This window comes from Antechinus flavipes, chromosome 1 (genome assembly GCF_016432865.1).
Source record: "Antechinus flavipes isolate AdamAnt ecotype Samford, QLD, Australia chromosome 1, AdamAnt_v2, whole genome shotgun sequence".
Lineage (NCBI taxonomy): Eukaryota > Metazoa > Chordata > Mammalia > Dasyuromorphia > Dasyuridae > Antechinus > Antechinus flavipes.
In genome coordinates this window covers 293,768,910-293,796,644 of record NC_067398.1, presented here as the reverse complement: position 1 = coordinate 293,796,644, position 27,735 = coordinate 293,768,910, and the positions used below count along the sequence as shown (strand labels likewise).

The following is a 27,735-nucleotide window of genomic DNA, read 5'->3' as shown; positions in this document are numbered from 1 at the left end:
ACTAATGGTGTGACTTTGGGTCTATCCTCTGAGGCTCAAAATAAGGCCTTAAACTCAGTTCCTTGGTCTTTTGTCAAAAATTAATCTTTCCCACATGATTTAAAATGGAACTTTGAGTCTGGGTTACTTGTTGCCCTTTTAACCTTTCTGATAAAAGCTTAGACTCTTGAAGGATTCCTTCCCCACTCCCTTCTTCCCACTCTGATTTCTGCTCTTAAGTAGGGGCTGTATCCATAATGTTGAAACTTTAATAGAGGTAGTCCTGTACTTATGTCTGGTTCGTTCTTCCTCTGAGAGTAAGAGCTCTCTTCCCAAATATTAAATGCCCCTGGAGCCCTTGTTTAAATGTTTTTATGTCAAGATTTAATCATTTCTCTATGATTTAGAATGGAACTTTGAGGTTGGGTCATTTGTTTTCCTTTTCACGTGTCTCAATAAAATCTTAGAATCTTACAGGATTCCCTCTTGCTGTCCTTTCTTCATTTTTTTCCCTACTCCCACTGCTCCTTTATAAGTACATTACAAAGATGAACTCCATATGTTCCTTCAAAATTTGGGCCAGACAACTTTTGTTATGCCTTCTTTTGAGATTGCATGATAGCTTGAGGTAAACTGGGAGATCTGGAACATCTGTTCTACTGATCTAATAAACAAGTCTTTTCTTCTTTTGAATATAGGTAGAAATGATGGCCTGGAAACATTCATGGCTTTTTAACATATTTTTTTAAATTCAAGAAATAATTTACTAAGTTTTTACTATGTAAGTCATAGAGGAATGCAAAGGATCAGATGTTTTCCTTTTGGAGCTAGCAGTGTAATAGGGTAGATAAGACATACACACAAATCAGGCAGTTAGAACAAAGGACACCCTTGATCCATGGAACACATTATCTGATCTGCACTTATTTCTAAAGGATGCGATATTCTGTTATTCTACTTATTATAGTGATCTTGTCTATTTTTGAATTGGGGAATGAATTTCTCAGTGACTCTTCCTTTCCCTTCCCTTATTCTCTTCCTCTTCCCCTTTCTTTGCTTTTCTCTCCCCTCCCCCCCTTTCTTTTTTCTTTTTTCTTTCTTGCAATTGAAGAAAAGAGTCCCTCTTTCTTGGCTGACCATCGGGAAAGGATCAGTGTTTCAATATTAAAGCACTAGTTTTGTTTGCTTTGGCATCCTGTGGCCTGTGACCCTCGATTACATGGTTGGTCACAGTGGGAAGAGTTAATCAGCTGGCAGCTCCCCTGTTTGAACTTTATAGTGATTTGCCCTGATTACTATCCCAGCTGTGTTATGCTGGTGGTAACTTTGACCCCAGTCTTGCAAATAGCTAGGGTGAGTAACAGGTTATATGAGGCTAATAGGAAAAGAAGTGGTTTTATTTATTTTTCTTTCTGTGTAGATCCTTTGTGGAAGGTGGATTGTTAAGATTTTTCTATACATGAAGGAATCGTCTTTCTCACTCTAAAGAGCAAAAACTTTTCATGAAAAGCACACTTAATTTTTTTTTTACTTTAAATTTATTTTATTTGAAAAAACAATATGAAAAAAGAAAAATAGAAAAGAAATACAAAACAAAATAAAGCAAAACAAAAGAGAACATTGTCATGTGTCCAGCAGAACATCAGGGAGGATTCAAAATATACTACAACAATTTACCAGATCAAGAATGTGTGTGTGTGTGTAGTGTGTTTGTGTGTATTCGTAGAAAAAATTATATTAATGAATGTTCATTTTTTTTACTTCTTTGTACATTGTTCTTTGATTCTCTGCTGTATACCTTATTTAATTTATTCTTCCCCCCCTTCAAACCTCCAACACCCTTAAGCAAACTACAGTTAAGAAAAGATATATTTATGTAGATATATATATATACACACACACTCACATCCATACACACCCGAGATACATACACATGACTTTCTTATTCCTGCTGCCTCTTTAATTAAATTTTGCTCCATAATTTGCTTTGCTATTACTTAACCTCCTCCCATCCAAGAATCCCTCCCCTGTCTTCTTCCCTCACTGTTTGCTTTCCCATCTACCCATTCCTTCCCCTTTATTTCTATATAGATTTTGGAGGGTGCCATACCTTTTATGGTATATATGTAATATTGCCTATTGAACCCATTTCCGATGTGAGTAGATTTTCAGAACAAAAAGCCCTCTTCCCCCCTCTCATGCCTCTGTGTTTATTCTTCCTTTGTACCTCATTTGTATAATTTGAATACTATTTTTTATTTTGGCTTTGCCAATCTTTCTTTTGAGCTACCTTATTGTTGATGTGAATCTTAAACATATAGCATACATTTTCCCATGTAAAAAATATAAACAATTTGTCCCTGTTTAAACAGTTTGTCTATGTTAAGTTCCTTAAAATTGATCTTTAATGCGGATTCTTTGGGGTTTGGTTGAAAGAAAGTCCTGAAAATCTGCAAGTTTGTTTAATGTCTGTTTTTTTCTCATTGAAAATTGTAGATAATTTTGCTGGATATATTTTTTGACTATAGGCCTAGTTTTTTTGCTTGTTTGTAGAGATGATTCCAAGATTTGAAATCTTTTATTGTAATTGCTGGTAAATCTTGTACAATTCTAATTGTAGCTCCAGCATATTTGAATTTTTTTTTCTTGTTTCTTGAAAAATTTTCTCATTGATAATGGGGGTTTCAAAAGTTGGCAATAATATTCTTATGTCTTTTCCACAAAGGATCCTCTTTGAGGATTTTTTTTTAAATTTCTATTTTCCTCTCATGTTCTGTCACTCCAGGACAATTTTCTAGGATTATTTCCTGCATTATTGTGTCAGAGTTCTCTTTTTGGTCACAGTTTTCTAGCAGTCCAGTTATTCTTATATTTTCTTTTCTTCATGTATTCTCCAGAGCTATTGTTTTTCTTATGAGATATTTCATGATCAGTTCTGTTTTCTCATTCTTTATAATCTCTTTTGTTATTTCTTGGTCTTTCATAGCTTTACTGGTTTCCCCTTGCTTAATTCTAATTTTCAAAGGATTATTTTTATCTTTGAGACTCTGTACTTCCTTTTCTAGTTAGTTAATTTTTTTCATAATCTTGCTTTTCTTGGATTGTTTTAATTTTTTTCTTTAGTTTTTCCTCAATGTCTCTCACTTGATTTTTGAATTCTTTTTTCAAGGATCTTTTCTCTCTCTCTTTGATGGACAAGATGAATATGGCTTGTTGGCAACCATCTGATTCCTTCTCCATCTGTAGAGATATAAGCAAACCTTCTTCCCCCAGCAGTTAACTATCTTGTCCCTTCCAAGGGATCTTTCTGGATCTCTCCATATCACCTGGCAATTATCTAAAGATGGTGGAGCTGCTTGCACTGAACATTGCCCTTCTGGTGGATTATAAAACCTCTGCCAGAGCCATTGCATCTTTGTCAAAAATCAAAAAATTAATAATGTAAAGAGCTAAATTTAAAAGTTTTCTAGGATCACCTGTGGCTCCCCCTTTCTTTTGTTTTTAGAGCAGCATCTTGATATCTCTGTTTCTCCTCTTTACTATTGCCTGTCCTTGAAGATTAAAAGGTATGCCAGTGGTGTGTAAAATCTTATACTATGCACAAATGTGTGCAAAATGTTTAGAAGTATATGCAGGTCTATTATCTGTTTTTATTGCTTGTGGCACACCCATAATGGAAAATATTTGTATAAGGAATTCAGTGACCATTAGGACAGTCTCTTTTGCTTCTGATATTGCAAAAATAAATCCTAAAAAGGTGTCTACTACAATATGGATAAAAGACAGACCAAAAGATTTATAATGGGTGACATCCATTGGCTAAATTTCATCTGGAGAGAGTGTAGGAGCATGGAAAGGAAGGCAAGCTATACAGGCTTTTACTATGCTTCCTCTTTTATTATCCCAAACTGTAAACATAAAGCTCGAGTAGCCTGATGATATTTAGAATAAGATTCTTGAGCTGTCTGAAATAAAGAAGTATTGGTTAACATGGTTAGAAGGCTATCCGCCTTTAAATTTCCATAAAAAATAGGACCTGGAAGTCCATTGTGAGAGTAATATAAATTTTACTTAGATCCTTTCTCACTTGCTCTTGAAGTTCCTTAAAGAACTGATATATATTAGAAGCCCAAAATTTGGGCTGTGGCAATTCTTTGTACCACACCTACTAAATAAGCTGATTCAGATATTATATTTACATCTCCTGGATAATAAGTAAGAGCTAGCCTGATTGCATACAATTCATTCTGCTGAGTTGACTGAAAAAGGAGATCTGACTACTCTCTTTATAGTTAAGTCATGAGAGTATACAGTACAAATGTTATGTTTTGATGCATCTATAAAAATAGTTGGTCCTTTAAGAGGAACCTTAAAAACCTTTTCTTTAAAAATCCATTGCTGATTATATAATAGCCAAGTTGCCTGTAATGGAGACCTATGTGTAAAATTTGGAGCCGTGGCCAATAAAATTTGCCGCTCTGGGATGTTTTTATAGCATACAGTTATTTGTGCATTGGTATAAAAGGTGTATATCTTGTCAGGTCTTATCCCAGATAATTGTACTACTCGCTTAAAGGCCTTTAATAAAATTCTAGCCACAAGCACTGGATAAGGAGTAAAGCTTTGGTCTGGTTGTGCTGGAAGGTTCACCTACTCTTAACATTGGACACATCCATTGGATATCCCCTATTTCTGGAAGTCATACAAGGTGTTCAATTTCTCTGTTCTTAAAGAAACTTTTTGTAGTGTAAACACCTTAGGATATACTTCATATCCTAAATATTGAAAAGGAGTGTGTCTTTTAATTTTTTCTGGAGCTATATGCAATTTGTGATTTCTTAGTATTCTTCTAACATTTGCTTCTTAGGTGCACACCCCAAGATATGATCCATGTAATGTAACAACATAACTTTTGGAAATGTTTTTCTTACTGGAGTAAGCGCAATAGCCACCTACATTTGACACATAGTATGACTATTTTTCATTCCCTGTGGCAAAATTGTCCATTCATTTCTTTTATAAGGCTCACCTAGATTAACACTGGGTACTGAAAAGGCAAATCTTTTCATATCCTCCTTATTCATAGGGATAGAATAGAAATAATCCTTAATGTCTATAACCCAAAGAGGCCATTCACTAGGCAATTGAATAGGAGATGGAAGTCCAGGCTGAAGAGTTCCCAGAGTTTCCATTTGTTCCTTTACTTTTCTTTAATCAGTCAACATCTTCCTTTTTCCAGAATTCTTTCTCCTCCTCCTCCTCCTCCTCCTCAGAAAGTTGTAAGTGTTCTTGGTCAAGTTGCTCCTGGACTATATCTAATAAGACCTAATTTTTTCACTTGTTAAGGACCACTGTTCTACCCACACTGGTATATCAGTTTTCCACTGAATAGGAACAGGTGAGAATACAGGCAGGCCTTCAACAGCAACCCTGCCTAAAAAGCCAAAGTACTCAGTTGTAATCCTAACTGGTAAGATGTCTCTTCTCCATAGATTGATGGTGATTTTTTTCAACTACAAAAGGAGTAAAAACTCCTGTTTCACCTTCAGATATCCATCTCAAAGAGGTAGCACTACCTTCAGCTGCTATTGATCCTCCTATGCCAGACATATGGGTGTCTGCCTTAATCTTTGGCCAATGACTGGGCCAGTTGGTACCTCTAATCATTGTAAGATCTGCATCTGTGTCTACCAAGTGTTCCAATGGTATGCCATTTACATAGATAGTGAGCATAGGATGGTCAGCTGTAACAGCTGCAGTCTAGAATATTCCTGGATTCTGTTGCTGGGAGTCAAAAGCGTGATGTATCAGTATACCTGATGCTATTACTTCTCCTGGATCATAAGTCATACATTGCCTACCTGTATTAGTGACTGAGATATTAGCTACACATTACCCAGTTTCCCAAATCAGTGTATGAATGAACACTGTTTTGTAAGCACTCTTAGGAGGTGAAATGGTCAAGCCTACTGTGCCTGGAGGCAAAGGATCTATAGGCCAGATAGGGACAGATTTCACCTCTCCAGGGGATATCTCAGTAGTCCCAGCTGCTTACAACTCTATTCTCCCCAATTGTAATTCCTGTCTCCCATCAGGTTGCTTCTTAGCTGATTGATCATGTTGGAATACTGAACTTCTCAAGACTCTTTGGATGTAACATCGGCTGCTATCATGTCCTAAGTGTGTTTTGCTGGGGCTCTGGAGCTGGGCTCTACCTCTCGTTTCCCTGAGTTAATCTACATTCTGATGTCCCCTGGGGCCCTGGAGCTGAGCCTCGCTTCCTGTTTCCTTGAGTCAATCTGCATTTTGATGCACAGTGGAAGCCTTTGTTGCATTTTGGACATAGGGTTTTGGATCTTGTTCTTCCACCCTGTTTTCTCACTCTATCTTTATGCCAACATTGAGTTTTCAAATGCCCTACTTTACCATATTAAAAGCATTGATGAGTCTCTCTGGAAGTTCCTTGCCAAAAGGGACTCTGTCTTCCCATGTTCAGATCTTGAAAAGTCTGCATCACAGCCTGGCTGTAAAAGGTATTTTTGCCCACTGTGGCGCAGCATCTTATGATCTCCTCTAAAGGAGCATTATTGTGTAGTCCTAGTATAATTCTTCTACAAACCTCATTAGCATTTTCTTTAGCACGTTGTCTTATCATAATTTCTGTTGCTACATTTTCACCAATAGTTCATATGACAGCTGTCTGCAGATGTCCCATGAAATCAGTAAAGGGTTCATTTAGACCTTGTGCTATTCTTATGAAGGCTTCTCCTCTATCTTGTCTTCCTGGAAGGGTTCCCATGCTTTGATAGCAGCAGAAGCAATTTGCTCATATGCTCTAAAGTGTCTGCATAAGGACCTAAACCTGTTAGTTGATCAAGGGTGACTGGTATATTAACTCCAGGTTGCTTATTTCATTGGGCTTGTATTCTACAGGGTTCACTATACTCAGAAAGGCACAACAAGTTTTATTCAGGTTCTAAACATGTCCTTGCTATAGATTTCCAGTCATTAGGGGTTAAAACTTCAAAAACCTAAATTCTCTAATAACATATTAACATAAGATGATGTAGACCCATAAAGAGTGTGAGCCTTTTTCAGATCTTTGATATTTTCCAGATTAAAAGGAGCGTATCTTCTTTTTTCTTGACCTTGTTAAGTTATATATATTTGTTACATGTCTTCACCCATAAGGGTTTGTAAGTGCTTTCTCAATCACTGATATTTAACATGTGCCTTATATCTAGAATATAGGTAGGGTTTGGACCTGTGTTTCATTAATGTAAGGAACTCAGGGATGAATTAACTCCTCTTAACTTAAAGTCCTTTTTTTTTTTGTGATATAGTTGAAGTTAAAGTGACTTCTCCTGAGCCACACAACTAGTATGTGTCACATGTCTGACAAAAGATATGAACTCAGGTTTTCTTGACTCCAGGGCCAGCCAGCTTCACTTTGTTTCCTCTAATTTATAGTCTTAAAGAGTAGCTTTACACCATAGGTGTCAAAACCCTCAATCATATTAAAATGTAATTGTGAAATGTGTAGAAAAATAAATGAAAAATAAAACAGAGGTAATATTCATCTGTGGTTTTCTATTGGCCCACAGGAATCTGTTTCTATTTGAATTTGCTACTATTAGTTTAAGTTGGTTTAGGTCACTGAATGATTTTGCCTAGGCTTACACATAGATCAATGGCAGGACTTTCTAGTCCTGGTCCAGTTCACATCTTCCTCGCTCCAAAGACCTCAGTGCCATGCTTTTATAGCATGTACAATAGGGATAGGGACTAGATTTGTGATTCCATTGGTGCAGGGAAATGCTCTTTAACAGTGCAGTTCCTTACCTACTTTTCAGTTTTTTAGAGAGCTATTAGGGAAAACTGAGTAGCTTAGTCCCTTGATCTGTTAAATGAGAGATTTTCAGAGGCTAAGCCAGGTCACCCAGATTCCAAGGAAACTTTTGATAGGTTGGAGAAATATTGCATAGGTAGAATTGGTGTGACAACTTTTTCTTCTTGGGTGGTAGAAGGAAAGGAAAGTTAAATGTATCTCTCCTCATATCTTAAGCATGGTGAGTCAACCAAATGACAGACATTGTGCTAATTGTTAGGGATATAAAGAAAGGAAAAAGACAGTTTTGCCTTTCAGGTAGCCTGGTAGGGAAGATGGCATGCAGATATTGTGTACAAACAAGTGTCATACAACATAAATTGTAAATAATCAATAGAGAAAAGAATTAAGAAGGGCTCTCTGTAGAAAATGAGATTTTAATTGAGATTTGAAAGAAGCTAAGGAAGATTTTATTGTTTTGGGAGCCAGGGGCAGGTTTAAGAGAGATGATGAGAAAACATGCCACACATACATCTAGGTTTGGGGGAAACATATTCATCTATTTTTTATTAGGTCATTCATAGGGTCAAGAACCATATTGCCTATAGTTTACATCTAAACTAAACTGAGAATTTTAGGCCTTCCATGGACTATTTCCCCCAAATATATACCTGTAAAATCCTGGGCAACTCACTTTACCTCTGTTTGCCTTACTTTCTTTAATTGTAAAATGGGGATAATCATAATAATTTTCTTACAGAGTTGGAAACATATGAAATAATCTTTGAAAAGCACTCAGCATTGTGCCTGGGACCTAGTAGGCATTTAATAAATGCTTATTCCCTTCCCCCCTTTTCCCACTTTTTGCTTACCACACAACTCACAGTCCCTTTGCTCCAGTCAGACTATTCATATCTTTATTTATGTACTTGTGGTATCCTTTGGCTATTCAACACTCATTCACATCTATCTCTTTCTTTGCATTCTGTGTTTGGCCATTTTTCAGTCATTTCTGATTTTTTGTGACTATTTGGGGGCTTCATTGACTAAGATGCTGGAATGATTTGCCATTTCCTTTTTTTTTGTTTTTAAACAGGTGAGAAACTGAGAGAAACAATGTTAAATGACTTTTCAGGATCACATAGATAGATAATAAGTATTTGAGGCCTGATTTGAACTCACAGAAAAGAGTATTCTTGACTCTAGGCCTAGTTCTCTATGCTTTGTGCTTTGCTGCCCATAATCCTTCTTTTACAGTTTGATTAATTATTCCATATATCTTTTCTGTTTCTGCTTAAAACTGATCACTCTTTACATGGCTTGACTTTTGTTCTTAAGTATAAAATTTAGGACCATTTTTTGCGATGTATTTTTTGTTATCCTATAGTTTAGTATGTGTGTTTGTTTCCATGAATGAGTTACAAATATTTCAAGGGTCGTAATTGTATTCTCTAGTTATGCATTCTCCATAGAGTCTATTATGGGGCTGTAAATACAGTAGGTTTTGACTTAATTCTTCAACTTTGAAGAGCTATTAGTTTCCTCCAAAAACTCAATGAACCATTTAGCATGTGCATGGTATTAATTGGAATCCTTCAGTGCTAAATACAGGGCCAAACAGACCTCATGGATGCTCAGGAAATAGCTATTACTAACACCTGTCACTAAACCATAATTTATTGAATGCCTATTAGGAGATGAGCATTATTTAACTATTTCATGAAGGATAAATGTAAAAAGACATATTCCCTACCTTCAGGAACTTTCTGTTTTATATGATGATGACATTGAAGCATAAGGAAATGGATTTTAGCTAATTATTTGTCAGTTTAAAATGTCTTGGAATAAAATTTTCTCATGCTTATCTGGAAGCATATTTTACTTTCTAGAGAAAGTATCCCAGTATTGCTTGCCCTTTGAAAGTTTCATTAATGCTATAAGTCTTGTTAAAGATGTCATCTAAAATCAAAACCATTGCACTTCATAGTTTGGCTAATGAGGATTTTTTTGTTAATAGGAAGTTCTGAGGGTAGCCAGTGCTGACCACAAAAAAATAGGAGGCATCGTGCTATGCTTCTTTGGTTCTTTGCGATCTCCTTTAGACTTTAAAATTCTGTGTAAGAAGCTGTTCTCTGGGATGCTTATTTGTACCTAGATGTCTGTCAGAGAATTTACTATATGAAATAGTCCTGCAAAATAATAGGATTTTTTTATGTAGATCAACTTTTGTTTTGAGTTTTCTTAAACATGCAAATGATATATTTCTTAATTTTGTAGGCCAGTGAAATGTTCTGCCTCATTTTGTGAAATGATGTATTTTGAAGCAAAATTTCTCTACCATGTGGCATTTCCAGCAGGCTTCAATGAAATTTGACCAGAAAGCTCAGACCTTGTTTCCGATTCATTAAATCCGACTGCCTTTAATCTTGAGGCCAGTTATAGTGTGACAAGCCCCATAGTTTTAACTTATAGAATATTATGCAGCATCAAGTTTCCAAATTTTTTGTTTCTCTGATTTTTTTTTATGACTGCCATATTTAGAGAAAATGTTGTATTAACTAGATAGAATGTCTTTAAGTTCTGATTTGTGGTATTTTTTTTCCCCCCCTTTCTGTTTCCTTTTTATTCCCCCTTTCTCTTTCAGTCCATGGCTATGAGTGAACCACAATGCTACTACAATGAATCCATTGCCTTCTTTTACAACCGGAGTGGGAAGTACCTCGCCACAGAATGGAATACTGTCAGCAAGCTTGTGATGGGACTTGGAATCACTGTCTGTATCTTCATCATGTTGGCCAATCTGCTAGTCATGGTGGCAATTTACGTCAACCGCCGCTTCCATTTTCCTATTTATTACTTAATGGCTAACTTGGCTGCTGCAGACTTCTTTGCTGGATTGGCGTATTTTTATCTTATGTTCAACACAGGGCCCAATACTCGAAGACTGACTGTAAGCACCTGGCTTCTTCGCCAGGGACTCATTGATACTAGTCTGACAGCCTCTGTGGCAAACTTGCTGGCTATAGCTATTGAGAGACACATTACAGTCTTTCGCATGCAGTTGCATACCCGGATGAGCAATCGACGGGTGGTGGTGGTTATTGTGGTCATCTGGACCATGGCCATTGTGATGGGTGCTATACCCAGTGTGGGATGGAACTGTATCTGTGACATCACTAACTGTTCCAACATGGCACCCCTCTACAGTGACTCTTACTTAGTCTTCTGGGCTATTTTCAATCTGGTTACCTTTGTAGTAATGGTGGTTCTCTATGCCCATATCTTTGGATATGTCCGACAAAGGACTATGAGAATGTCTAGGCATAGTTCTGGACCAAGGAGGAATCGGGACACTATGATGAGTCTCCTGAAGACTGTGGTCATTGTACTTGGTAAGTGCTATCTTGACTGTAAATTTCTTTCTGAATTCCTAATGCTTAAACAACTAATAATAGAAATGAACTGGAATATGTGGGTCCAGAAAAATATGTGTATGTTAAGCAAGGAAAGAAAAAAACAATCTGATCTCAACATTGAATCTTTAGGTGTTAGGCCTGTTAATATTGGTATCTGTTTGGGGGGAGGGTTCCCCATTGGTATTATAATGGTGATAAGGGAATGGCTATCCATTGAAGACTTTAGTGAAATGAAATTGTGAAACTTGGTCTCATTAAATTTTTTTTAACCTCAAAAGACTTTCCTTATAATTCATTTAGTTATGCCATAGGCCTTGTGTGTATTTTTAAATTTACTTATCAGATATTAAGCATTTATTTTCCATAAGTAGTTATTTGTTTTAATATTTTTGCAGTAAAAGTTCACTTTTTCTGATTTTTACTACCACAGGTAAGTGCTGATAAATAATGCTTTTGTTGATTTTCCAGATAAAGATTATCCACAGCGAATGATTCTAAAAGCCATCTTAACTAAAGATGGTCTTCTGAATTATTTTTTGCTTTGGTTACTTCTGTAATAATTGTGATCCTATATACTCATAAATTGAGTTATGGCTGACAAAGCAATATCTTTGTCCTTCTCTATTTCCATAAATGAAAATATTTCAGATTTTGAATAGAAAAGATTTTTGTTTTCAGGTAAAGTTATATTTAAATGAATAGTAATTTAATATAAATTAAAAAAAAAACTTTATTACATATTTATTTTATTCCCAATGTTTAACATTTTTACTTCAAGTTTTGAGTTCCAAAATTTCCCCCTCCCAGAGATAGTAAGCAATCAGATATATATTATATATTTTCATATTCATCATTTTGCATAAGAAAACGAATAAAGGGGGGAAATGAAAGAAAGTAAAAAAAATAGCATGATTTTATATTTAATCAATATAAGTTCTTTTTTCTGGAGGCAGATAGTGTATTTCATCTTTAGTTCTTTGGGATTGTCTTGGATCATTGTATTGCTGAGAATAGCTAAGTCATTCAAAATGCTTCATCAAACACTATTGCTGTTACTGTGCACAATGTTCCTCCCCCCCCTTTTTTTACTTCATTATGTATGCATGAGTTGATGTCAGTCTTTTTCAAGGTTTTTTTTAAAAATCATCCTGCTTATCATTTCTTATAGCCCAGTAATAAATATTCCATTACAATCATGTACCAAAGCTTGTTTAGTCATTCCCCAATTGATGGGCATCTCATTCATTTGAGTCCTGCCTTTGATACATTCTGATGGCATTATCACCTTCTATTTTTTCTCTCCTTTTTTACCTATTTTTATGGACTTAAAATTTTTTTCCATAGACTTTTTTTTTCCTATTTCTAATTCTTCTTGCTTTCAGTCAGAAATAGGGTTAATGTGAACTTAATTCTTGGACATTGTGCCTATTCTGTGGAATGCTGGAATACTTGACTGGAGTCAGAGGGTTGTGTGTATATAATGCAAAACTTTGGAGATAATATTATCTGTAAATTTGTATAATGCTATAGAGGCAATCTCCAGGTTTCCTCTTAAGATTTTCAAGAGATAGAGAAATAAAAATACTTTTACATTGAGAAGTGCCTTCTTGATCTTCTCTTCCATATTCATAGGTTTAACAGAAATAAAGATTCCTTTAGTCTAGTACCTAACTGAAATTAAGTGATGAAAAGAACTAAACCAAATTTAACTTTCAAGTGCCACCTTAGGTTGTGATGACTTTAAAGATTTAGAGATCAAAAGTCTCCTGATAGGGAGAAAATGGATAAAAGAGGTTGTATAGTTTTGCTCTGAAATTAGGAACTTGTCACAGAAGCACTGAAGAACTTCAGGGGATTATACCAGTAGGCTTGTATGCTCCTGAGACAATTGCCTTTGGAAAATATCTTTAGATTGATTTTTTTTATCCTAAGTAAACTTGTAATTTTAGACATGTTTAGCATGGAAGATTTATGAGTTAAGAGACTGAATTCTTAAAAATAACTTTGAAAATGAGTATGTATTATTAGACCTAGAAACCTTGGCTACTTATGATTGGAATTTTATAGGGAAACGGGTCAGATGTGGTTGATTGTAAAGTTTAAATCAGGTTATAGCTTCAAACATTATTGTTCACAATGAAAGAACTGACTCACACATTCATGTTAGCTCATGTTGATCTCTGCATATTTTTTGTCTCTCTAAATGAGGAGTATTTTTTTTCTCGCTCTCGTGATATGTGCTTTAATGTCAGCTTGGAAGAGTATTTCTAGTGGGTGGCCTTTTCAGTACTTTTTATCATGGCCTTAAAGGTATAGATAGCATGCTAATCAGATTTATCGATGTTAATAGCTGGGTGGGATAAGCTATCTAAAGTTGTATGACAGAATAAAGATTCAAAAATTCAAAAGCCTTATTTTTCAGATCTATTCAGATAAAAATTGAATGAGGATAATAAAAAGTTTTAAATTGGGTTAAATATCAATTAAGTACATTAGAAAATGAGAGACTTGGTTAAGGTAAAAGAAAAAAAAGAGAGAGACAGACAAACAAATCTTGACCTGGAGTTTTACTGTAATGATCTGACAATTTGACAAGAGAAAAAGGCTAACCAAAAACAAATAAATGAACAAAACAAATGAATGCAGTCTTGAATTACATTAATAGAGACTAACCTACAGCAGGAGTTTTTAACTCTTTTTTGAATCATGGATTCCTTTGACATTCTGGTGAAGCCTATGTACCCCACCTCAGAGTAATGTTTTAAAGTCAGTTAAAATCAACATGATTACAAAGGAAACCAATTGTGGTGAAATCTAGTTATGAAAAAAAATATTTTTCTAAGTTCACAGATCCTAGAAAAACCACTGACATATAGTATTAAATTAATTTCTGGATATTTACAAATGGGAACACTAGAAGAGGTGATAAAGAGGATGAAAAGTCTTTAAACTACTGGCTCAAGCATCAGGAATATAGTTTGGAGAAAAGAAATTCTAGGGGATACATGATTTGAAGGGCTATCATCTGCAAGGAAGATGAGATTTATTCTATTTAACCTCAGATAACCGCCTTAGGAGGGTTGTATGGAAGTGGCATAGAGGCCTATTTTGCCTTGTTGTAAAACATTTCTTTTTGTGGTATTTATGATATTATTATACAGAAAAGGGTCTTCTTCTATACCTTTCATATTATATTTCATAATTTCATAATAATTATTATGAATTATTATTCATAATAATTTCATAAATATTCATAATTTCAAAGGTATAATGTCAGAAAAACCTGAGAAGACATATAAACTGATACAAAGTGAAGTGAGCAGAATTGTGCATAGTAAGAGCAATGTTATCTGATAAGCAATATGAAAGACTTAGCTATTCTAAGCAATAAAATGATTCAAGACAGTTCCAAAGAATTAGTTATAAAAAATGCTATACAACTCCAGTGAGAGAACTGATAAAACTGAGTCCAGACTGAAGTATACTTTTTAACTTTATTTTTTCCTGCTTCATGAGTAATATGAGGTGGGGAGGGGACATTAATTCATGCCTACCCATCAGGAAAAAATGCTTGGTGTTAAGATAATGTGAAGAATTTGCTTCATTAGATCAAAATTCTTTCTTTCCATTTGACTCTTACGTCTTGTCAGCCTGTTGAAACCACATAAAGGCCAAATAACTTAATTTCTATTCATTTTACAATATCCTTAATTGGTTAACATGTCCTTAAATGGTCCAAAACATTTAAGCTTGCAACATTCTCATTGTTTACTGACACACAGCATTCTTACTAATCCAAGAACAATCTCAGACATTTCAATCCATTGCGTGTAAGTGCTTTCAAGCATGACTATACAAAATGAGAAATAAGATGTGTCTCTTTCTCTTTCTTTTCCTCCTTCTCTTTTGATCTCACAAAGAGATAAGTTTAAGTTAAATTACTTAATGTGTGAGGAGAGTATATTTCCAAAGTCATGCAGTTAGTAAATGTTGATAGGGATACAAGCCCAAATTTTCCCTGAATTCTCCCTGTATCTTTTTACATTATAATGTATAGTGCCTCCTTTGAAATATAATTGAAAGGTATAAAAGAAGACCCTTTTCTGTATCATAATATCATAAGTATATCATTAATAATAATCATGAATATATCATAATAGCTAACACTCATTTAGCACTCTCAGTTTTGCAAAAGGTTTATTATATGTTATCTTAGTTAATGTATTAAAATGTACACCCTCCTCTGCTTTATATCTTTGAATTTCAAGTTCCTTTAAGACTCAGCTCATATACCAAACCATACAAAATATTTATTTGATGGTGATAGTGAGGGAGAAACCTTTATAGACTGTCACTTCTTATTGCCATCCCAATAATCTTCTGCCTTATGGCCTTCTTTGTGAATGCATTCTAAGGCAGTTTTCTGAGGAGACTTCATTGTTTGGGAGTTTGCTTCAAGCTCTAACTGGAGGGGTAGAGAGATGGCAAATTCTTAAAGCCCTGTTGTACTCCTGGGACCTACATCTTGGGACTGAATCACAAGAGGAAAATATCTTTTTTGGGGAAAAGTTACTTTTGAAGCTCTTTAAAAAATTTTCATAATCTTAAAAATGATAACCAAAAAAAAGTCCTTTTTTGAGGTATGCTGCCTCAAGTAAGTAAGAACATAAAGTTTTTAAAATGAGACAGGACATTAGGACATCTTAGGTTGTGTGTGGGGGGCAAATGATATAATCTGTTGAGCTGAGCCTAGGATTCAATTAAGATTGGCGTTATTCCAAAGCCATTTGTCCAATAAGCACTGGAAAATGATGTGAGAAAAGTCCTAAGTAATAGTAGCTGACTTAATTAGTTCCACTTCATTTCTTTCTTAAGAACATATACAACATTTAGAAGAGACATTTCTTTGCTTGGGAATGAGTGAATGACCAAGCAACACATTAATTAGCAAGCATTTATTTAGAACCTGATATATCTAAGTCTAGTGAAGAGAATTGGATTCATAGTCAGGAAGCCCTAGACCATTCTAATTAAGATGGGCAACAGCCTGTTCAAAGACATAGGGGGTGGGAAATAGATTTTCTGTGTTGAATAGATGGAGCAGTTCAAGTGGTACAGTAGATAGACTGCTGGACCTGGAATCAGGAAGACTGTTTCAGTTGCCTAATTTGGAGATGGAAAAGACAAATTACTTTAATATCTACCAGGAAAACTCAAAATGGGGTCACAAAGAGTTGTATATAATTGAAACTACTGAACAACAAGAGTCCATGGTCCGTTAAACTAGTCTTTTCCATATATCAAAGATAAGGGAGTAATGAGTCTGATTTCTAAGGTATGAAAGACATTTCTTACCCAAGAAATTTTCTTTGGTGTGTAGAATCAATTCTTTCTTTATATGCCTTGGTCCTATATATCTATTTTAAACAAAAAATGTTGTGACTCATTTGGTTTTGGTAACTCTTGAAGTGAACTAAATTGAATTTTCATCATAGTTGTTGTGTTTTGTTTTGTGTTTTTTTTTTTTTTTTGAGGGGGGGATGTAATTTATTCACACAAAACTTTGGAAAATGTATGAAATGAAATGAGTAAAAGTGTGGTAGAATGAGTAGTAGTGGGAAAATAATGAAGTGAGAAGTAAACTAGGGGACAATTTCCTTATTACATAAAATGCAGCAAATCCAGAAATTGTGGAAAGAAAAGGTTTGAGAGCATACTATAAAGCCATTCTTAAAGAAAACAAAGCAAAATAAAACAAAACTGAAGAATGGCTCATAAGCTCATTGCTCTTAGTACTTGAGTTGCCAGCAAGCATTACCATTCTTAGAGTCTCCATTTGTGTTCTCTTGGGGCATTTCATTCCTTGATGCAGCTACAGGTTTATGCATCAACTGTTGAAGATCATCCAACAATGTTCAATGCCTAATAAACATCCCAACAGTGTTCCAAGAAGAGGTATTCTCAGAGTTTAGATTCATGAAATTTAAGAGGAAACACAAGATTGATTTTTAGATACAAGTGAAACTTGAAGGAAAAGGTTGGAAAAGGAGAAGTCTAGAAAAGCAATGGAAACTTATCTAATATTTTTTGTGGAGGAAAATAGGAAGAGTGACAGGAAGGCCACTTTCATCTCTTGACAGCTACAGACTTTATTTAGCCCTGAGTGCTGGGAAAAAACTGAAAATGTGTGGTGAGGGTAAAGAAAAGCAATGTTGAGCCTGTAGAAAGGAAAGGGTTATTGTTAGAAACATGTTTAATAGACAAATATGAAGTGATTGATAAATACAGAAAAAAAAATTTGGAGGAAGCCACTTTATACTTTGTAACAAAGAAAATTGAATCAAAATCCCTTTATTGCAATCAATTTGATAAGGCCTCCTGAAAGGACAGTGATATAATTTCAAGAATCCGTGGCTCAGAAGAATAACAATTATTTAAATGAAAAAAAATCAAATTAATAAAGAGATTAAATTTTTAATGGAAGAAATTCTTTAAAAAAAGAATGAACCTAGAGAATTTAGAAGAGAAGATAGATGTTCTCCCAAATAACAAACTTTTCTCTGGGGGAAAAATATGGCAATATTTTTTTAAAAATCATTTTGTTCTCAGTTCCAGTTTCTCTGTTTTCTCCCTCTATCATTCATTGAGAGAACAAGAACTACAAAAGTCATTGCAAATATGAAATCATGCAAAACAAATTTCCCCACTAGCCACATTTCAAATAAAGGAATCTGTCCCCCCAAAAGAGAAAAATAATATACTTAGATTTTAATTTGGAATCCCCTCATTTTCTGTCTAGAGGTGGATGTTTCATTGTGGTTATTTTGGAATTTGTGATGGGTCATTGAGTTGATCAGGGTTACTATTCATAGTTGTTTAATCTTAAAATATTGTTTAAAATAATCTTAAAATATTAAAATATTGTTCTCCTGGTTTTTCTCACATAAACTTTTGGATCAGTTCATGGAAAGTCTACTTAAATTTTTCTGGAACCATCCCCTTTATCATTTCTTAAAACACATCTAGATGGCAGAATAGAGTGCTGAGTTGGAGTCAGAAGACGTATTTTTTGAGTTCAAATCCAGCCTCAAACACTAGCTATACGAAACTGGATAAGTAACTTAATCCTGTTTGCCTCAGTTTCCTAAAGCAAATCACTTTAGTGTCATTTTCAAGAAAACCTTAAATGCGGTCATGATTAAAATGATTATTGAAATGGTGGATCACAAAAATGATGGGACAGATGAATAATGTAATAAAGAGAATTTAAAAATAAATTGGCAATAAAGATAAGAACTATATAAAACAAGAATGCTGAACTTGAAGGTAGGATTCAAAGGGATAATTTAAGGATAATGGGTCTTCCAGTGGAAAAGAATCACGAAACTTGAATTCCATTCTTCTGGAAGTGATTCAGAAATATAAGAAAATTGTCCATAATTGTTGTGATACAGGAGCCACCTGCCAGTGGCTGCTGAAGGTATAACTCAGACATGTAAAATGGATTTCTTCATGTGAGCGGATGATGATGATGCAAGGAGACTGAGAAGCAGTTGCTGTTCTCTGACAGAGAGGCAGTTGTGTTGTATGACCTTTCTCCTCTTCCCTCTGCCTCCAATTTTATTCTCAGTCCACAAGCAACACCTGTGTCAGTAAAGGCTGCTTCACAACTCCTTCAGATGTTATGATTCACAGCTGTGGAGGCTCTCAGAGAATTGACCTGCCCCTTCACTTAGGGATGGTGCTTAACACATAATTATTAGAAACAGATATATCAAGAGAATCCATAGAACACTAACATAAAGAAACTCCAATTTGAAGTGACCAGGATAAATTTTAATCCAATTCCAAATTCTATCAAGAGCACATTTTTTACTAGTAAGAATAAAAACACTTTCTATTTCAAGGACAGGCAATCAGAATAACAAAAGGTTATTCTTTGTTTATAATAAATACTAGGAAAAATCAGGACATGATAATCTGAAAAGCAAAGACTGGATTGCTCCCAAATATAACATATCCTGCAAAGCTGAACTGAAGCTTCAAAGAAAATAGTGAACACAGCACAAGGAAAAAATTCTAGTCATTCCTTCAAAAGAACTGATGTGAGCAAGCTATTCATTATGCGAACTGTGTAAGGAAATAAAACACTTTCATATAGCATTGAAATAATAAAATGAAGAGAGTAATAATGAACTGAAAAAGTTGAGGAAAAATCACAATGGGGAAAAGCAGGAGAAAAGTGGATTAATATTTCGAAGAAAAAAAAAAACTTAGAAATTCTTATTAGTGATAGTGTGATAATTCTTCCTGAGATAAGAGAGAAGAGGATGGGATGATGAGTGGGTCAGGAAAAGAATGACTAGGACTCATAGATCACAGGCTTTCAAAGGTAGAAAAAGTGGAATTTAGAGAACCAGGGAAAACTAGAGTTTGATTCTGCCAAAAGAAATAATCCATAGAACATCAGTGGAAAGGATAGAATATTGGGATCCAGATAGTCAAATTGTCCACCAAGAGAAAAGAATTGCTTTTTCAGTGTCAGAAAACATTTTTGCAGAGTTAAAAAAGAGTGAAACAGGGTTTTAAAAATGTAATTTTTTTGAGGGAAGGTTAACACAAGACAACTTATGCAGTCTAAGGTCATGCTTCTCTGAAATAATTTCCAGTAGAAGGAAGACATGGTTGGGAATCTGGAAAGCACAACATAAGATCATGAGGGTCAGAGCTTCAAAAGGAAAATAATATGACATGAAAAGGAACAATCAAGGAGACAAATATGCAAAGAATAGGTTTGGTTCTCCTGCATTTAGGTTATAAAATACTTTTTACTGCATCCTACTGACATCATTAAAAAAATTAACATTTTTGGGGATAGATTCTAGAGTGTTATGAAGAGGGAAAGAATTAAGAAAGAAGGTAGAACAAATATTTTTTAGCAGGGGGCAATTAAGAAAATTAATGGTTGAGGAGAACATCTTCCCTCTAATTGCCTCAGTTTCTTCATAAAGAAGAGCAGGAGAAGGAAATGGCATACTTGCCTAGTGTCTTTGTAAAGAAAATTCCAAATGAGATTACAGTCAGACTGAAAATTGAAAAAGAGGGAAAAGAACAGGATCAGATTAATCAAAGCAAAACAAATTGCAGCTAGTTAAGAGAGGATGGGTATTGAAAAATTATATCCATAGGCAGTTATGTGACATATTGGATTAAGATATGGACTTGGGATAAAAATTTTTTTAAAAGCACCTGATTTCAAATCTTGCCTCAGATGCTTCCTAGCTATGTGACTCCAGGGAAGTTATTTTACTTCTCTGCTTTGGTTTCCTCATCTATAAAATGGGAATAAGGATAGCCCTTGGTAGAGTTGTGAGGATCAAACATGATCATATGACCTGCCCAAAGGAAAAAAGAGAGTAGGGGACTGTAGAAGACTTGGAATTACAAGCTAATTATATTATCATTTAAAGAACAATTCCATTACAACAAAAATTATTTTCCAAAATAGAAAAGGCTTTGTTTTGAAAACATGGTTTCTTTAGATACTTCCTAATCCTCTAGTTGTTCCAGTCTTTAACTTGAAATAAGTTGGTTCACCAGATTTAAATCTGAAAATAGTGGAAATGGTACATAGTGCATTTTAATTATAATTATCTGATTTTTGTAGCATATTAGTATATGATCTGTTATTGTTAGTAATCATTAGTGAATATTAAGAAATCATGAAAATATAGGGAGACTTGTATGACCTGATGTAGAATATGTAAGCAGAACTTAAAGTACAGTAGATAAAGTTGAGGGCAGCTAGCTAGTTCAGTGGATAGAGTGCCAGCCTTAGAGTCAGGATGACCTGAGTTAAAATTCAGAAATTTACTAGTTGTGTGACCCTGGGCAAGTCACTTAACCTTGTTTGCTTTGGTTTCCTCATCTGTCAGATGAGCTAGAGAAGGCAGAGCACTTCAGCATGTTTGTCAAGAAAATTTCAAATAGGTCAGGAAAGATGAAATACCTAAAACAAAATAATGGTACACAACAGTTTGTAAAGCATCACATGCAGGTTGTCTCAACAATCTTAGTACTACTAAAATCTAAAAACTTACTACTTAACTTTTAGTGCACACAACAACAAAAGATGGTATAGTGGATAGAGTGCCAAACCTGCAGACAAGAAGAACTAAGTTCACGTGTGGTCTCAAGACACTGCTGTGTTATCCCAAGCAACTCACTTAATTTATTTTCCTCAGTTTCCTCATTGCAAAATGGAGATAATAATTACATTTATTTCCCAGGATGGTTGTTAGGATCAAATGAGATAATATTTGCAAAGCACTTAGTACAATGCCTGGCACTTAGTATTACATAAATATTAGTTGTTATTATTATTATTATAATACTTACAAAAATGGTGTAAAGTGAGGAGCAGTCTATTGTAGTTACTGAACTCTTTGTATTTCTTGATCTAAAATAATAATACCTCATACCACTTCATGCCTCTCAGGTTGGCTAAGGTGACAGGAAAAGATAATGATAAATGTTGGAGGAGATGTGTGAAAACTGGGGTACTGATGCATTATTGGTAGAGTTGTGAACTGGTCCAGCCATTCTGGAGAGCAATTTGGAACTTTGCCCAAAGGGCTATAACACTGTGATGAATCAGTGTTTCTATTGGATCTATATTTCATCATAAAAAAGGAAAAGAACTGATATGTGCAAAAATATTTGTAGCAGCCCTTTTTATAGTGGCAAGAAACTGGAAATTGTGTGGATGCCCATTAGCTAGGAATAGCTGAATAAGTTATGGTATATGCATGTTATGGAATATTATTGTTCTATAAGAAATGATGAGCATGCTGATTTCAGAAAAGCCTAGAAAGACTTACATGAACTGATGCTGAGTGAAGCAAGCAGAACCAAAAGAACATTATACATAGTAAAAACAAAATTAAATGATCATCATCTGGATGAACTTGACTCTTTTCAACAGTAAGGTAATTTAAGTCAGTTCCAACATAATTATAATGAAAAATGTCTCCATCTTCTCATAGAGAGAACTATGGAAATTGAATGTAAATCAAAGCATAGTATTTTCATCTTTGGTTGATTGCTTTTTTTTCTTTCTCGTGTTTTTTCGCCCTTTGAGCTGATTTTTCTTGCATAGCATAATGAATATGAAAATATCTTTAGAAGAATTGTACGTGCTTGCTGTCATGGGGAGGGAAGGAGAAAATTTGGGAACATGAGGTTTTACAAAGATGAATGTTGAAAACTATCTTTGCATATTTTTGGGAAAATAAAAAGCTACTTTAAAAAATAAATAAAATAATTACCTTAGGTTCTTAGTCTCTTTGCAGGAGATAAAAGTATCTTCACAAAACTTTTGTTTTCTATTTGCTAGAAGATGATTTTTCCTATTAACTAATAACTCTGACATTTCTTTAGAGTCTAAGGTAACTCCTGTTGCCTCTAGGAAATTGAATGGCCTCATGGATTTCAATGAAGATGACATTGTCTAGACTGAGGCTGGCTCTGGCTTTACTTAAACTCTGGCAGACCTTCTGTGCCAATGGAAGGGTTATTTTAATGCTCCAAAGCAAACATTAGGATGTAGTTGGGTGACACATCAATAACAAGATCTTCGAGCATAGTTGGGATTTAATTTGGCTTAGAATGACTGGAAACTCATGCCTTCACCTATTCATCTCCCAGTGGAGTTCTGTTGACACAAGAAAAACTGAATTTTTAATTGGGTTTTCCATGAGATCATTCCTGCACTGAGAAGCATCTTTTTATGTGGCAGACATGAATTCGTTGACTTGGATTATTTTCCTTTCTCTTGGGAGAGAGAAGATGACCACATAGGAACCCAGTCTTAAAGTGCCTGGACAGAGGAATGATTAAGTACAAAGAATAAAATGACCTTCCTTATGTCCAGGAGGGGACAGAATGGCTTTATTCTTCTAGAGCTCATGCTGATTTTGCCAGCTTTCCCTGGGGCCTGTGGCACAGGATCTTTGCCTTGTATATTGATTCAGCCCTAAGGGAAAAATAAGCCTATAAACTAGAGGAGTGGAACCAGCAATTTTGGGATCTAGACAGTAGTTACTTTCTGTCCTAAAAAACAGGCTTTGGATGCATGCTATTTTAGATAAGTATGTTTTTCTCAAAGTATATAGATAAATAATTTGCGACTCATTTAGTCTGACAGAAGTCTAACATCTTGAGAAAAATTTAAAAGTGAATTAAAAGTATTTCAACCCAAACAGCATGATTTTTATTGCCTTCTTAAATGATATAGAAGATCCCTTCCTTTGAAGCAAGTATGTTTTAGAATATTCAGAGTCATTAAATTATAAATCTGAAAAGAGTCTTCAGAGTAATTATTTCAATGAAACCATCATTAACAGAAACCTCAGTGGGCACATCATCTAATATCTCTCTGCCTTCGTTTCCTAATCTGAAAAAATGAGAGGTTACTTTCGATGATCACAAGCCTCTTCCAGCTATAAATCTGTGATCCTCTGTATTCCTAATCCCTGAAACTCTCTTTTCCTGCCACAAACATTTGAATAATGAATATAGGACTTGTCTATGTGGAGTAATAAAGATCTTATGTCTCTATAATATTTTACAGAGAGATTTTGAGGAGGTAATTGGGATTAAGTGACTTGCCCAGTGTTACACAGCTAATAAATATCTGAGCCTGGATTTCAACTCAGGTCATCCTGAGTTGATATTCTATCTATAATTAAAGTTTTTAAAATACTCACATTCATTAATTCATTTGAACCCCCAAATAGCTATGTGACATAGAGTTACTTAACTCTCCTGCCTTAGTTTCCTTATCTGTGAAATGGAAATAACAGCAGTATCTCTCTCACTGGAATGCTGTGAGGATAAAATGAGAAAGTACTTTATAAAGCATATGTAAACATTAAAGAATGTCATCATTATCACCATTATCTCAAATTTATAGAAGGAAGTACTGAATTTCACAAGGGGGAAACTGACTTACAGTGACAGAACCAGAAGCCACTTTTTTTCTCTACAAGACAGGTGTCAAAAAATGGAGTGCAGCCTAAATCAGATTCAAATATATATTTAACAAAATAAATAAAAACACAAGAAAATGTGACAATGTTAGCATATAGTTTTCTTTCTTTCTTTCTTTTTTTTTTTTTGAGTGAGTCCCCCCCCCCTTTTTTTTTTAAAGCTTTTTATTTACTAAGCATATGCATGGGCAATTTTTCCAACATTGACCCTTGTAAAACCTTTTGTTCCAAATTTTCCCCTCCTTCCCCCCACCCCCTACCCCCATGTAGTCCAATACATGTTAAATCCAATATATGTATACATATTTATACAGTTATCTTGCTGCACAAGAAAAATCAGATCAAGAAGGAAGAAAAAGAAAAACTGAGAAAGAAAACAAAATGCAAGTAAATAACAACACAGAGGGTGAGAATGCTATGTTGTGGTCCACACTGTTTCCATGTTCTCTCTGGGTGTAGTTGGCTCTCTTCATCCCTGAACAAGTAGAACTGGTTTGAATCATCTCAATGTTGAAGAGAGCCATGTCCATCAGAATTGCTCACCTTATGGTCTTATTGTTGCCGTGTATAATGATGTCCTGGATTCATTTCACTTAGAAATCATGAACCCATTTTGACCTTATCTTGGTATATGGTGTTAGGTGTGGGTCTTTGCCTACTTTCTGCTATACTAGTTTCCAATTTTCCCAGCAGTTTTTGTCAAATAGTGAATTCTTATCCCAAAATCTAGGCCTTTGGGTTTGTCAGATACTAGATTGTTATAGTCATTGATTATTTTCTTCTGTGAACCTAACCTTTTGTTCTGTGAACCTAACCTATTGCACTGGTAAACTTCTCTACTTCTTAGCCAGTACCAAATGGTTTTGATGACCTCTGCTTTATAATATAGTTTTAGATCTGGTATGGCTAGGCCACCTTCATTTGTTTTTCTCTTCATTAATTCCTTTGAAATTCTTGACCTTTTGTTCTTCCAGTTGAATTTTGTTGTTATTTTTTTTCTAGTTCAGTAAAATAGCTTCTTGGGAGTTTGACTAGTATAGCACTAAATAAATAGATTAGTTTAGGGATTATTGTCATCTTTATTATATTCACTCAATCTATCCACCAGCACTTGATATTTTTCCAATTGCTTAGATCTGACTTTATTTGTGTGCAAAGTGTTTTGTAGTTTTGCTCATATAGTTCCTGACTTTCCCTTGGCAGATAGATTCCCAAATATTTTATACTTCCAAAAGTTGTTTTAAGTGGAATTTCTCTTTGTATCTCTTGCTGTTGAATTTTGTTAGTGATGTATAAGAATGCTGATTATTTATGTGCATTTATTTTGTATCCTCCAACTTTGCTAAAGTTCTAGACTACTTCTAATAATTTTTTAGTTGATTTTCTAGGGGAGTCCAGTTTTCTTAACATTTATTCCCTTCCTCTTTACTGCTTAAAGGCAGCTAAGTGATACTGTGGATAAAACACTGGTCCTGAACTCAGGAAAAATTAATCCCATCTCAGAAACTTATTAGCTGTGTGATCCTTGGCAAATTATTTAATCTCTGTCTGCTTTGATTTTATTCCATTGTAAAATGATGATTGTAATGACACCTATTTCCTAGGTTTGCTAGGAAGATGAAATGAGATAATATTTATAAAGCATAGCACATAGTTGTTGGTGATGGTCCTTTGTTGTCAGAGGACCCATGACAGCAGGAAAAGCTGTCAGCCTCACTCCCAGAATCATCCAAGTCCAGCGACAAAACAAAAGTGACCAATTAGAGCTGAGCCGAGCTACAGTGGATGGTAACTTCTCTGTCACTCCACTGTGCCTACTGTAGCTGCCTTCATGGACCTTGGAGCAAACTGTTTTCATCTACTCCTCTCTCCAAAGGAAATCTGACATCCTTCTAACTCGCTGAGAAGTGTGAGGTCTCTCAGTTACTCTCCACCCAGTTTTGCCCATCTGCCAGAATGTGCTACTGCACATGCTACAGTTTCTTGAAGTCACAGTTGAGAGTTTGGTATCAGGTGGACACCAAAGATGGATGAGCATCCCTGAAAAAGGCCGCTGCAAACTTTCACACTGGAGGTAGCCTGTAATTTTCTAAGTTGATATGTGACTCCTAGACATTCTTATGTAGAATTTAGTGGCCTCTATTTCTATTTGGGTTGAAATTAACACTAACTCTCAGAGTAAGGTGTTGGACTTAAATATCTTGTCTTTCGAGGATTATAGATTTAGAGCTAACAGGACTTCTGAAGAAATCTTATCTGACTAATTTCTCTTGTAGGCAAAAAAAAAAAAAAAAAAAAAAAAAATTTGAGGTCCAGGGAAGGGCAAGGTATACAGATAGTATGTGTCAGAAGGATGATGTGGATTTTTTTTTTTTTTTTACCATATTGCTTTCCTCTTTTATATATGACATTGAATTATGATTTTGTTTCTTTTTATCTGATTCATTGAGAACTCACTATATAAAACTTCAGTAAGGGGTCATATTCCATATTTTCCCATATTTCTTTGTATTTCTGATGTTCATAGTTTCTTATGGCACAATCATTTTACAACATTCATATCTCCTTTTTTTAAAAGTCCTAATTGTACAATTAGTTGGTTTCCAGTTTTTTGGAGAGGCAAGTACTTATATGATGGTTAGAAGAAGCAATACAAGGACATTTACAGTCTCTCTGAAGAATTTTGGAATTGATTGTGAGCATGGTAGACACAGGCACTGAATTGTTCAACATGTTTTTACATCCAAAAACACTGATGCTCTATGAGCAAAGCAGAATTACAGTAACTTAAAAGAAATGTGAGATGTTCATATTTATAGTTGTTTCCACTTCAAATTGGACTATTTGTATCTACCTGTAATACAACATTCAGAGGATCTATTGTTCTGATCAGTCACAGTTCAACATACTTACTGTGCATTGACCCTAATATAATGAAGTCACACAAAGGACAGCAACCAACCAAAATCTCTGTTTCCAGTTTTTGCTATTACAAAAGTACTATAATATTTTCTGGAATATAAAACTTTTTTTCTCTTTCTACCTTTAACCTCCTTGGAAATATATTCCCATCAACGTGATCTACAAGTTAAAGGGTATGAACTTTAGTGACTTCTTTTGATTAATTAAAAAAGTGTTTTCTAGAGTGATCCATTTAAAATAGTCTACCCATGGTGATTTAGTGTGCTTCTTTTTTGCAACTCCTCTAATGTTGACTAATTCTATATTTTGTCATCTTTGCCAGTTTAGTTAATATGTCGAAATGTCTATGCATTTCACCTTTACCTTTTAGTTTAGCAATATATTAGCTCACTGAAGCTTTTTTTTTTTATCTCAGACTGTCTTTTTAAGTATTTGTTCAGTTATTTTTCAATCATGGCCTCCAGTTAGCCTTCACTCATTCTTTTCTTTTGTTCAGTCATTCCTGTGTGCCTGATTCTTCAGGACCCCATTTAGCATTTTC

At 34.8% G+C, this 27,735-nt stretch overlaps 1 protein-coding gene across 2 annotated transcripts in view; it reads left to right on the top strand.

Moving 5' to 3' along the window:
• The window catches only part of LPAR1 (lysophosphatidic acid receptor 1), a 137,476-nt gene that overhangs the window by 65,442 nt on the left and 44,299 nt on the right, over positions 1-27,735 (top strand). For both annotated transcript variants that reach the window (XM_051962602.1, XM_051962609.1), the window contains exon 3: positions 10,452-11,199. In XM_051962602.1, the coding sequence (XP_051818562.1) occupies positions 10,452-11,199 (748 nt within the window). The remainder of the gene's footprint in view (positions 1-10,451; positions 11,200-27,735) is intronic.